This window comes from Eubalaena glacialis, chromosome 4, assembly GCF_028564815.1.
Source record: "Eubalaena glacialis isolate mEubGla1 chromosome 4, mEubGla1.1.hap2.+ XY, whole genome shotgun sequence".
Classification (NCBI taxonomy): domain Eukaryota; kingdom Metazoa; phylum Chordata; class Mammalia; order Artiodactyla; family Balaenidae; genus Eubalaena; species Eubalaena glacialis.
This window is the reverse complement of record NC_083719.1, coordinates 168,597,921-168,611,516: the sequence shown is the minus strand read 5'-3', so window position 1 is coordinate 168,611,516 and position 13,596 is coordinate 168,597,921. Positions and strand designations below refer to the sequence as shown.

Genomic DNA, 13,596 nt, shown 5'->3' with positions numbered 1-13,596 from the left:
CCCAGAAGAAGACGACAGAACTCACTGTGCATCAAAGAATCCACATCAGAGAGACCAGTCTGAATGAACGTGGGGGTGTATGAAAGTCTTCAGAAGGAAGCCAGGACTCTAAGTCTGAAACTTCACATGGGGAGAAAACCTCTAAATGTGGAAAAGCTTTTACTAAGAAATCATCCAAAATCTAAGTCACAGAGTTCAGAGTGGGGAAAACCACAAAAATGTAAAAACTGTGGAAAAGTTTTCAACTAGAAGTCAAGACTCACGGCACATCAGAGAATTCATACTGAGAGAAACACCAAGAAAATAATAAATACAGGAAAACCTTCATTTGGAGATCAGAGCTCATTGCTCTCTAAGAGTTAATATAGGAGAAAAACCCTATCAAAGCACTAATGTGGAAAAGCCATCAGCGAGAAAACACACCTCATTGTACATCAGGAAACCCACACAGGAGAGAAGCTGTATGAAATAATGAATTTTGGTAAGCATCCAGCAATACATGAAATGTCATAATTCACACTGTGGAGATTTCCTAGGAATGCAACAAATGTGAGGAAGGAGAATCTGTACACCAAAAATGTTATTCTGAGGAGAAGCCCTATTAAAGAATGCAGAAGCACCTAGTCCCAAGGTCAAAATGGATTATGCAGAGACTCTGTCTAGGGAAGAGTCTCCATGTTGTATGAAGTGTGGTTGATCTTCAAAATCAGTTCCAGACATTAGATACTAGAGAATTCATACTGATAAATAAAAAGAGTCAATTTAACAAATTTAAATTCTACCCCAGGGAAATAAAATTCCATTAACTTAAACCGAACTTTTTGTTAAAAAAAGATTATTGAAAAGTGCATTTGAAGTCCAAGCATCTTCCTTCCCATGCCTCATGCTTGACTTTCAAAGGGGACCTCCCCAGGAAATATTGGAAGAGAACAGTTTTGATGTTCATCCTAACTTATCCACTTGGAATTAATCTTCGCCATGGACACAACTCTCTCCGTCACTGGTCCCAACCTAGAACTTGTGAACACCATCCCTTACAGGCATCAGAGGAGGGCAAACACCACCCTTGTTAGTTTATTCTCACACCCCTACCACCACACAACTGTATCTGATTTTCTTAAAGTTCAGGGTTCATTTAAGGGACTACACATGGGAAAGGAAAAAAAAAAGCAGTTCTCTAAGTGTGACATCCCCCAGATCCCAGGAGAAAAGATCTTGAGGAAAAGACCCTGCCACAAATAATCTCACGGGAGCATCCCAGTTCCCTCTGCTCATTCCCCTGTCCTGTGCAGGGCCATCTTCTCTCACAGGGCTCTCACCCAAGGCTCAATCCCTCTGTACCAGCAAAATATTTACCCAAGCCCAAGTTACTCAGTCCGAAATACAGACCCACAGAGCTCTTGTGGAAACTGCTCCTCCCTGACTCCAACCCTGAATTTCATTCTAGGGTCTACATATTCTCACATGCTGCCCAATCCCCAAATTCTGGTGGTTGATCAAGGTGTGGAAATCCACTCACACTGGGCCAAGCCCAGGGCTTCATCATGATCTCTGAACTTCAAACCAGTGAGTGTAAGTTTAGTCCCTCTCCAGAGTAGGATTCTCTCGGTGGCTGTTTCCAACCATGAGTAGAAAGTCTGGTCTGCAGCGAGGAAGTATGAAGCCATCAGGCACAGAAAAACAGAAAAATGTGTCATGTGGGTCCAGGCCAGCTCCATCCTGCTGGGCGTGGCCTTTGTGGACTCCCCACCCTGATTGCTCACTGCAGATCTGGACTCTTCACAGCTTCCACCATGAAGCGAGGGAAAGAAAAGAACAGAGGACGGGGAGCAATTGTCCCATTCATCCCCTACTTGCTACTTGGGGGCCTCTGTGCCCTCGCCCTTGGGTGGGGCTGCCACTGTGGAGGTTGTCTTGAGGCTCCGTTTCCGCTTCTGCACGTTCTGCTCCGGGTGGAACAGGATGACGTAGGTTTTGGGTACATAGAGCATGCCGAGGGACACCGACGCGCTCAGGCTTAAGGACACAGTCAGTGTGGTGGTTTGGATGTAGATCTAAGCCACGGAGGAAGGGACCAGGTGGGACTCAGCCCAGGTCTCTCCCGCCCTCCACCCCCACACAGCCTGGAGGTGAGTCTATTTCAGTCAAGTGACTGGGAATGAGCACTCAGTAAAGGAGAGCAGTGTAAGCAAAGGCCCCACGGCATGAAGAATTGGTAGTCACAGTGTGGCTCTGGTATAGGCAGGAAGAAGGGTAAATGACACAGCACTGAGTGGACAAGTGACCAAGGGAAGTGAGAGGTTCATTCATAGAGAGCGACACCTGGGGAAATGGTCCATATGCCTAAAAAGTGCTAGAGCATGTTAATGAACGAATGAACATGTTTTCAAATGTACAAATGAATGGATGAACCAAACCTGAATAAAGGAGCAAGTAGGCAAACAAAGGGAGGACGGAGGTGAATAAACAAATGCTCCACTGTACACATGAATAAATGACTGTCAAACAAATAGACCGACAGAGGAATGGACTGGCAGATATAAAGTATATGAAAAGATAATTGAATAAAAGAAAGTTAATTGATGATTGGAAGAAGCATGGATGAAAAATGAATGAATGAACAATGGAAAGGGGACTGAGAGAACAACCGGAGGGAGACTGGAAAGACAAATGAGTACACGAATGAATCAGCCAACCAAGCAATCATTCATATGGGTGGCCCAGCTCTTGGAATAATCGAGCCCTTCCGTGGACAGGCAGGAAACAAACAAGATCATGAAACCGACGGGGGACCCGGATTACCTTTTCAGCTGACTGGGCAGTGCCAAAGAAGATAGGCACAAAAGCCAGCCAGATGATGCAGGTGGTGTACATGGTGAAGCCAATGGGCTTGGCTTCATTGAAGGTCTCAGGCACGCCACGGGCCTTGATGGCGTACACCGTGCATGTGACCATGAGCAAGAGGCTGTAGCCCAGGCAGCCAACGAGGGACAGATCCGACATGTCGCACTTGAGCACCCCTCTTGCCTGCTCTGGTTCCAGTGTCCGCTGCTCTTCGTAGTCAATCACACTGTGTGGGGGCAGGGCCCCCAGCCAGGCCATCACTCCCACCACCTGCAGGAGCCAACATGGTATCAAGGACACACCCAGCCTCACCCTCGACTGAGATCTCTGGCAGGTTAGGGTCGCTTTTAGGCTCCTGGCCTATTGAGTGGGATGCTCAGGCCTGAGAGCCACTGTGGAGAGGGGAGGGTTGTCCAGAAGGGGACTGCCTGGGCAAAGGCCTGTGACACAGGCAGGTGGAGAGAAAGGGCTGCAGTGGAAGTATGTACTGGGGACATCTGGGCTGATTGGGGAAGGGGCCCTGGATGTCCTCTTCCTGTATTTCAGCCATTACCAGCACCGTTTACTGAGCCCAGCAAGGTGTAGTGACTGCAGGCAGAGGCTCTGGAATGGTGACCCTAATCACATCTCCTCTATCTACCGAATGGGAACCTTCATAATCTGTTGTGAGGACATGACGCCATCTTGGGGGAGGAGTCAGTGCATGTCCCACTGATTAGGAACCAGGCCCAGCAGAGATGTTCCTCTTCACAACCCTCCAGGGAGGCAGTATCATGTATTCTGTAGGTGGGAAAACACTAACTTGATCCAATCTAGCAATATGGCAAACCAAGTTCCTGAGGACCCCCTTCCTTCTCCAGATCCAGAGAACTGTTGAACAAGATATAATGAAATTGTGTGTGAATGCATGGTGAGGCTCAAAATATAGAGGCACTGGATGGAGAGCAGTAAGAATGTGAACTGATGCCTGGTGGCCAGGGAGATCAGAGTCAGACACAGGCCCTAACAAGGAGAAGATGGAGTATGAATTCCTTCACACTGAGGGGAGATATACCTCGAGCCAAGGGAAGCTGGGGAGTAGGAACTAAGACACCTGCATAAAGGTGGGACCCTGGAAGGGCCGTCCGCTACATTTGTGCAGGTCGTTCACTGCACAAGATGCTTGACTTGGGAGGAGCGGGGCTGAAACCTAGCCAACGCTTCAGTGCCATACTGTGCACTTGGAGTAGGGCTATGTGATCCTAGAGGAAAGGATGCTTTTTAAATAATTTGTACACCCAGAAGGAGCACCTTTTTGTGATTCTCCCAAATGCAGCAGCTCCATGAACAAGGGACTAATAAAATAAAACTCCACCGACTGTCCAGGAAGGAAGCATGGAGGCTCCTCTTAGAACTCCTGTAGATGGGGGGAAAAGTTGCCCAAGAGAAACTAAAACCCAAGGCCTATGATACACAGGAGTAGCAACCAAAATGCGCCCCACTGAATTTGCAACCCACGAACTTGGTAAAAGAATTAGCATCCAGTACAGGTAACAAACGCCTACAAAATAATAGAAAGTGAGCAAAGCACAGGAACAGGCACAAGCACATCACAGAAGAGGAAAGTACAAAGGCTAGCTGCACTAGTAAGTAGAGACAAATTAAAACAATGAGTTACAATTTCACATCCATCATATTGCTGAATAACCTTGTAAAGTTGAAGGTGTGCATCTTTGAAAAGATTTGGGATTTCTAGAAAGAGAGGTATAATGTGGGGAGTCCATAGGTGAGCCGGAGGGGGGCACTGAATGCAGTCTAAACATCTCTATCCTGAGGCAAGAGGTGCCACGGGGGTTTCAGGCAGGAAGCAATGAGGTGCTTTCTGAGGATGGGCTGCGCACTGAGATTCCGGCCCTGACAGAGGACGCTCAGACCCTGCTATGTGCCAGAAAATGGCAGCACCTTCCAGTTGTGAAGAATTGCATGGACTGAGGCCCATGGGTGGGAATGACCATGTTATGTGCAGAGCTGGGTAGGAAGAAGGGCCCTCCTGGGGTGGAGAGTGAGCCGTGTCCAAATGAGCTGAGCATGGGCCATCCACCTGGCCCTGAGAACTGGGCTGGCTCTGCAATGTCATACAATGTCACACACACGTCTCTTAGCACCCTTTACATAGAAAACATCCAGTGCTTTCCAGACCACAGGAGCCATTTCCAATGTTGTAATATTACCATCTCAGAGAAAACCCTAAAGGAACTCTGCTTTTGCTGCACATACAGCATGAAATTCTGGCCATCTATGGAATTGGATGCTTCACTCCACATAATATCATTAGACCCTGTGCCTCTTATCCAAGTTACCCAGTGACTGGGCAGCAGGAACTCCCTTTATGGAAACAGATTCTCTGCTTGGGGGAAATTCATCAGATTCTCTTTGCTCTGGGAGCCAAACTATGGAAGAGCATGTTCACTTTATGAAAATAATTTCACTGTTTCACAGAAAAATAACTGGATGCTTGCACTCCCCACCTTACTGATCCATTTTCCTCCAAGGATGAAGCAGGAGGAAACAGCTGCTCCTAAATGAGTTCTTCTAGTTACAGAAACAGTAGCGCCCTATCTCCTGGGACTTTTTTTTTTTTTTAACATAGAGGCCAAAATAGAAGAGGGACTCTGATTTTTAAGGTGGAGGTCAGTGCCCGTACCCCCAGCCCCGACCCCGTCTGCCTACCCCGTCACCCTGGGGGCCCGAGGACCCACCTGCACGGAGGTGAAGCTGAAGGTGATGACGAGCTGCGAAGTGGGGCTGATGAAGGGCGGGGGCATGACCGAGCGCTTCCCTTGCTCAAAGATGCGGTAGATGCGGTTGGTCTTGGTGAGCAAGGCAGAGTAGCTGAGAGTGGTTCCCAGGCCGAGGAAGAGCCTGCGGGCAGCGCAGACAGCCGCCCCGGGCTCAGCCACCATGAGGAAGGTGACCGTGTAGATGAGGAAGATGCCGGTGAGGAGGACGTAACTGAGCTCGCGGCCAGAGGCCCGGACGATGGGCGTGTTGTTGTGCCGCACGAAGGTGGCCACAACTGTGGTGGTGGCCATGATGCCCAGCACGGCCAAGAGGAGGGGCGGGGCCGCCCAGGGCGAGGACCAGGACAGGCGGACCACTGGCGTGGGGCGGCAGCCCGTGTGGTTGCGCGTGGGCCTCATGTCCCGGGGGCAGGCCTCGCAAGTGAACTCGTCCACCTGGAAGCGGTACCCGTCGCAGGCCTCACAGTGCCAACAGCAGGGGACGCCCTTCACCATCTTTTTCCGCTCCCCCGGCCCACAAGGGAGGCTGCACTGAGACTCCGGCACCTCTCGGGGGTCTCCCGACCACTGCAGGGCTTCCACCTGGGACACAGGGAACACCGGGACCTGCGACTCCCGCCTCCAGGAAGGTGAGTCCGCCTCCCTGTGCCCAGAGCTCATCCTGTGCCACTCACATCCAGCCTGAGGGTCTCTGCCCACTGGCCCACAGCCTGGTAGCTGCCACTGCCCGCACTGCCATTGGTCACCTGGTACTGGAAGATGTCGTATCGCCCGGGTGCATCCCCGTTCTCATTGAACATCACAGGGGTTCCTGCGCTGCCTGGAAGGAGAGCCTGTCATCCTCAGCTGGTTCTTGAGCCCATCAAAGGCCCAGCCGGGACAAAGGAAGAGCTTAGCAAGCACGTGAAAAGGTGCTCAGCATCGCCTATCATCAGGGAAATTTGGATCAAAACCGCAGTGAGATACCACCTCACACCCATTTAGGATAGCCACTGTCAAAACAACAGAAAGTAAATGTTGGCAAGTGTATGGAGACATTGAAACCCTATACTTCACTGGTGGGAATGCGAAATGATGCAGTCACTGTGGAAAACAATATGGTGGTTCCTCAAGAAATTAAACATAGAATTACCACACAATCCAGCAATTCCTTTTCTAGCTATATACCCAAAATAATGGAAAGCAGGGACTCAAAGAGATATTTGTACACTTATGTTCACAGCAGCATTATTCACAGTAGCTAAAACGTGGAATAAACGCAAGTGTCCATCAACAGATGAATGGGTAAGCAAATTGTGGTCTATACATACAATGGAATATTATTCAGCCTTAGAAAGGATAGAAATTCTGACACATTCTACAACATGGATGAACCTTGAGAACATTATAAGTGAAATAAGCCAGTCACAAAAGGACAAATACTGTGTGATTCCACTCATATGAGGTACTTAGAGCAGTCAAATTCATAGACAAAATGTAGAATGCTGGGGGAGGGGGAAATGGGGAGTTAGTGTTTAATGGGTACAGAGTTTCAGTTCTGTACAATGAAAAGAGTTCTAGAGATTGACTGCACAACAATGTACACCACTAAACTGTACACTTAAAAATGGTTAAGATAGTAAATATTATGCTATGTGCATGTTACCACAATTTAAAAAGAATAAGAAAGAGCTTAACTGCGCAGGCGAGAGGATGAGTTCAGACTTACAAAGGTACTGATTTGAACAATCAGCTTTATTTCTTTTAGAAGCTTGTTCTACCAGCTTGCAGAGCTGTTCTGGAGTGCTATTAAGTCATGTTCTTTATTTATTTATTTATAACTTTTTGGCCACTCGGCATGAGGGATCTTAGTTCCCTGACCAGGGATCGAACCTGTGTCCCCTGCGGTGAAAGCACAGAGTCTTAACCACTGGACCACCAGGGAAATCCCTAAGTCACGCTCTTTAACAGAGAGCTTGGCAGAGAAAAGGTGCTCAACATTTGGTGGAAGAAGAGAGTTCTTAATTTACTAAAGGATTGTAATTGAACACAATGTGAAGCCCCCCAGCAAACCATAAGCACGGCTGAGTCCATCTGGGCCTTTTCAGAAACCCTTATTCTGAGCCCTGACCATGTGCCAGGCCCTCCACTCGTACTGGGGGGACACAGATTCATGCCTTGTGCTCAGGCAGCACAGGGCCTGGCTGGGGAGGCATTCGGAAGCCTGAGACTCGGAGTGGGCTGCCTGTCCACTGTGTAAGCAGTGCCTTTGCACAGTCTGCACTGTGCCCCATGCATGCCCTCAGAGACCAGATGACTCCAAACTCCGTGCAATGGAGAGGAGAGTTGTGTGTGACCCTCTGAGGGATCCAGGCAGAAGGGGTCACAGAGAAGTTCCCCAACACCTGGAATTTGCAGCCTGGGGCAGGAGGTACTGAAGCCTGGAGAAGGAGGAGTGTTAAAAACTGTTCCCCAGAACTTGGCTCGAGCCTCCAGCTCTCAGGCCCAGATGCTCCCACTATACCCTTCTGCTCTCCCATTCCTTCCATCCTGAGTCGTCCCAGGTCCCGAGAACTCCAGGAACAGCAGGCTTCCCCTCATTCACGTAGGGGCTCTGGCTCCCACTCACCATTGAAACGTACAGCTCGAATATACTGCAGCAGCGTCCGCCCGTCGGTGGGCTCCATTGCCGGGCACAGGCCTGTGTGCCCGGGGCAGAGAGCCTGGTGCATGCTGTGGAGGGCGTGGGCAATGGCGTACACAGCATCGATCACAAACTGCACCTTCCCTTCCTGCTCGTAGGCAGAGTCCCGGCCGATGCGTTCCTCACCTGTCCTAGGGATGCCCAGAGGAAGTGTGCCTGGCTCCCAGATGCCCAACCTGGCCTCCCACCTTCTCCCTCACCACCCTCGCCACCCTGGGCAGCTCTCACCTGTGCATTTGCGGGTGGAATCGTCTGACTGGGTACCTGAGCTGGTCAGTTTGCAGTTAAAATTCTCTTCCCAGAACTCAGCAAACCAGATGTTCCGGCGGTTGTTCTCCAGGGAGCGAGTCATGAAGTACTGGTCAAATCCTGAGAGACAGGGAAGGAGGGAGGGTGCTGGCAACAGTCTGAGCCAGCCACAGCTCACTACTTGTGTCCCTTCACTGCTTGCTTACTTTGCAGCTGGGGATACCCATGTGACCAATTTCTGGCCTGGCCAATGAGTTCAAAGCCATCTAGGAACTCCACGGTAAATTTGCAACCTGATACAAGCTCAGAGCCTCACCACATGAGAGAATTTTTTGCTGCCTTTTCTTTCCTGGTTAGGATGCTGCTATGAAGATGTAATGGGTGGAGCTTCAGCAGCCACTTTGTGAATAAAACACCACAATCAAGAAGGCACATGGGACTTCCCTGGTGGTGCAGTGGTTAAGAATCTGCCTGCCAGTGCAGGGAACACGAGTTCGAGCCCTGGTCCAGGAAGATCCCACATGCCATGGGGCAACTAAGCCCATGTGCCACAAATACTGAGCCTGAGCTCTACAGCCTGCAAGCCACAACTACTGAGCCCACGTGCCACAGCTACTGAAGCCCGCACGCCTAGAGCCTGTGCTCCACAACAAGAGAAGCCACCGCAATGGGAGGCCCGTGCACCGCAACGAAGAGTAGCCCCTGCTCACCACAACTAGAGAAAGCCCGTGCGCAGTAACAAAGACCGACCGCAGCCAAAAATAAATAAATAAATAAATTCATTAAAAAAAACAAAAACAAAAACAGGTTGACTTAAAAAAAAAAGAAGGCATATGGCAACTACAGAGGATGGTGGAACAGAAGGGGAGACAGAGCTCAGGGCTCTGAGAACATCATTGACTCACTGCCCCAAACATGAAGTTGCCCCTACTTTGAAACCTCTTGTCTTGTAATGAAACGCCTTTATTGCTAAAACCACTCTCAGTCTAGTCTGTTGCTTGCAGCTGAATGCATTCTATGGGAAAGAAAGAGTGTAAGGGTGGGTGTACCCCTCCAAAAGGCTGGGAGCCCCTGGGAGTCAGGGCTCAGCATTTACAAGGGTCTGTGCTTCACAAAATAGCCCCGAAGTGCCTCATCAAAGCATCTTCAGTTTAGCCTTTGGGGAAATGAGCAATCCTAGTGTAAAGTGGCCATCTTTCCTGCATTCTTCCAGATATTCACAGGTGGGATGGTGGAGGAGGGGTGGAGAGGAAGGCCTCATTAATTGATCAACAGGACAGTATGACCCACATCCTTGGTTTCTATCCCTCCCACAGTCACCCTCAAATTAGAGTGCCTTTGGCAGAACCAGGAATACAGGCATTGAATTAACACAAAACTAAACAAACAAACAAAACCTAACAATTCTTCACCCTGTAGAGCGGGATGTGCATTTCCTCATTTGCCAATTCATTCAAACACTGCTTGGAGGGATGTATTCACAGAATCTCAGAATTCTAGAATCTGGGAATCCTAGAAGGGACCCTGGATCACGGTACAATTTTATAGAAGGGGAAAATGAACACCCCCCAAGAGGGGATCGTGGGGAAGGATAAATATGGGTGGGAGATGCAGTGGGGAAGGGCGTTCCCCCACTCACCATCTATAGAGGCCCTTTTGGGCAGGATGGTGATGGCTCCCACGGCCACGTCCTCCAGGTTCAGGATGGGTGAGATCTTGGCTCCCCAGCTGTCTGAGCCAACCCACAGGAAGTAGCTGGTCAGGTTGGCCTGGCGTGCAGCCTCCAGGACCCTCCTGGTAAGGATAGGGTAGGGGTGAGTGAGGGCCGGAGAGCCTCCTCCAACTTAACTCTGGTCACTTTCCATTCTTCTCTCTCCATCTATCCCATTCTGCATCACTCATCAGACCCTTTGTTTATCAGGAAAAGTAGGATGTAGGGAGTTTAGGACACTTGCCCTGGGTTTCTCAGGTAGTAAAGGGTCCAGCCAGGCTCTGACCCCAGGCCTGCCCTCTTGTTCTACACACCATAGTCCACTGCATGCTGCCTTTAAGAAGGGCCTACCTTCTCTTGCTGGGGCTCAGGCCGAGGTCCATGGCCTTCTGCTGATACCCTCCTACCCCTGGGAGTCCTTCCCTGACAGCTCATTTTCTGCACTTACATGTGCCCACCAGTCTCTCCCCCACTGTTAATTATAGAAACAGACATATATTCTTGTGTTTCCCTGGCAAGGTTTGGAGCATCTTCACCCAGACCAGGCCTGGTTCATTTCTGGGGGCACCAGACAGAGAGGTGGCAGTAGAAAAGGTATGTGGGGGCAGGAAGGTAAGGGAAGGCGAGAAAGAGTGAAAGGAGGATGTACGTGGCTGGGATATGTGAGAAGAGGTGGCAGGGTCTTCAAGGAGAGCCTCTGAAGAACACAGTGATTGAACATGCCATCTGTCCCACCTGATGTCATCCTCGTTGGCAAAGATGATGATGCCCCGGGCATTTGGTGTCTCCATGAGTCTCCTGATCACCTTATTGAATTCTCCTGGCTTTGGTTCCCTGGGAATCTTGATGGACTGGGCAATACAGACGCCCCCTGGGTGTCGGAGATGCCAAAGTCAGCTGCGGTCCCACCCATTCACCCACCAGGGCCACCACCACTCATGACTGTGGCAGGGGCTAAGTCTTTCAAAGGACCCCCACAGGGGGCACCATCCAGGCTCCCCATCATGAACCCAGTGCCCTACCTCACTGCTTATGCCCTGTCCAACGGACCCTCTATAGGCTCCTTCATGCCTCAGACACCCCTGCCCCAAGCTCACCAGCCTCTCGGGAGATCTGCACAAAGGCGTCAACCCCACTCTCGCCATAGTTGCCCTCGGAGGCCAGCGTGGACACGTAGTTCCATCCCAATGCCCGCACGATGTCCACCATGGCCTGGGCCTGGTAGGAGTCAGGTGGCACCACACGGGAGAAGAAGTCATAGCGTGTGGAGTCGCTGAGCTCAGGGGCCGTGGAAGCGTAGCTGATCTGGGGGATCTGGAGTGGGGAAGGACACCTGGGCTGTGGATGGAGGGTCAGTGACCCTAGGGAGAGAGGGCAATGAGGACCCAGGACATGGACATTTGGGGTTAGAGTGCTGGGGGCAAGCTAGAACAGCCACATAGAGAGGCCAGGAGGGGCAGAGCAGGCAGGAGAGCTGGGGAGGGGTTATTTGATTGAAGGCTGTGTCTGGCCTAATGGAGGGGCCTGTTTGGAACTGGGTTTATCTGTGTGCATTAGAGTGATTAATAGCGAGGATTACAGCTGAGCTGATCCAGGAGAAGGAGTGGGGGCAGTAAGTGTGAAAGCAGAGTGGAGAATGGTGGCTGGGGAGGCTGGGAAGAGGGCGGCTAGCAGAGAAGAGGGTGTATCCCTCATGTTAAAGACAGACTCATGAGCAAAAAAAAAAAAAAAAAAAGAAAGAAAGGAAAAGAAAACAACAAAAAACACACATAAAAGGGAGCAGGTGGGAGCTGGTATGAAGGTCAGCAGAGAGGGGGAGGTTCTGGAAGAAGCGGGCTGGAGCTGGTCTAGGGAAGACAGATGTTTGAAGCTAAAACAGAAAGGAAGGGTGGAGTGTGAAGACGTTATGGAAAGGAGAGAAGAGAGAGAAGGAAAGATGGAAGGAGGAAGGGGGAAGAGAGAGACAGGGAGATGGAAAGAGAAAATCAAGAAGAAAGACAAAGAAAGAGGGAAAATGAGAGAAAACGAGGCAGAGAAACACTCATGGGCTACGGTGCAATTAATGGACGCCGTAGTTACCCCGGGCACTCTAGACGCTTTAATGTTCCGAACAACCTTCCCAGACAGGCTTGCGTCTGGCCCAGGGGACAAGGTTTCTTTGCGAACTAGAGTGATTCTCGCAAGGAGACCAGACCTCAGCCACGCCCAGGGCAAGGACAAGGGAGAGACGCTGCAACCCGGGAGCTCCCCCGGGCCCTCACCGCAAACAGGCGCAGCACGTTGGCGACCATGATGGAGACGGAGCTGGCCGAGGCGCCCACGACAGCCACCACGCGCTCAGGGGGCGCGGCGCGCATCGGGGGGACGCCGCCTGGGCAGCGCACGGCCGCCTCGTCGCCGTCGCTGCGGCCGCGGATCAGCGCCTGCACGAAGCTCAGCGCCTGCTCCAGCGCGTACGTGTCCCGCGAGCATGTGTCGAGCAGCCGCGCGCCCAGGCGCACCCCGGGCAGCAGCTCGGGGTCGGCGTTCACGCGGTCCAGCGCGTACAGCATGGCCTCGAGCCGGTGCACGCCCTGCTCCTTCTTCAGCGGCCCGCACGCTCTGCCCGCCGCGCCCCGCGCGTGCACCGGGAACAGGCCGCCCAGCGTGAGGCCGCCCGCCAGGCGCACCGAGCCCGCGGCGCCCGCCACGCCCGCCTGCGCCAGCGCCAGCAGCAGCGGCAGCAGCGCCAGGACCCCGGCCATCGGCTCGGGGGCTGCGGGAGGAAGACGGGGTGGGGACGGGAACAGAACGGGAGAACGCTCTGAGCGCCCGGCAGAGGAAGGACCCGGGTTGGCGGAAAGGCGAGGGAGCCCCAAGCCTTGGGGAGAGGGGAGGCGCGCAGTACATAAATATTGGCCGAGCCAGCTGGAGAGGATATGAAGCATCAACTCGGCCAGCTTTCCCGGGCCACCTGGCTCTCACACCCTCTGAACCTCATCACCCGGGTCCCCCCTGCCCGACCACTGTCTCCACCGCTCCAGTCCTACCCCTGCCCTCCCCGACAGCCCTGGGCCGCTCTTTCTGGGAGTCCATCCCCAGCGCACACCCAGGCCCCCTCTGTAGCCACACTCACCTGCGCCAGCCGCTGTCGGTTCAGGACGGGACAGTGACAGATGCCGAGGGCCCTGAGGGAGAGAGGATTTAAAGATTCTGGGGAAGGGATGAGAGGCCGCCCTGAGGGCGGAGACCCGTCCTGAGCAAGGCGTGTGCGCAGGACTGGCTCTCTCCACATCTCCTTTCCCTCCCTCTCCTACTCCCTGGGTCTGTTTCTTTCCGTCTTTGGATAT

At 51.9% G+C, this 13,596-nt stretch overlaps 1 protein-coding gene across 1 annotated transcript; it reads right to left on the bottom strand.

The window, feature by feature from the left end:
• Positions 1–1,856: 1,856 nt before the first annotated feature.
• GRM6 (glutamate metabotropic receptor 6) lies at positions 1,857–13,194 on the bottom strand. Its single transcript, XM_061189012.1, has 10 exons — positions 12,529–13,194; positions 11,365–11,581; positions 11,003–11,138; positions 10,196–10,350; positions 8,536–8,676; positions 8,233–8,433; positions 6,299–6,444; positions 5,583–6,206; positions 2,803–3,114; positions 1,857–2,054 (listed from the first exon to the last, which is right to left on the bottom strand). Exons 1-10 carry the CDS (start codon positions 13,192–13,194, stop codon positions 1,857–1,859), a joined length of 2,796 nt encoding a protein of 931 aa, XP_061044995.1.
• Positions 13,195–13,596: the final 402 nt, after the last annotated feature.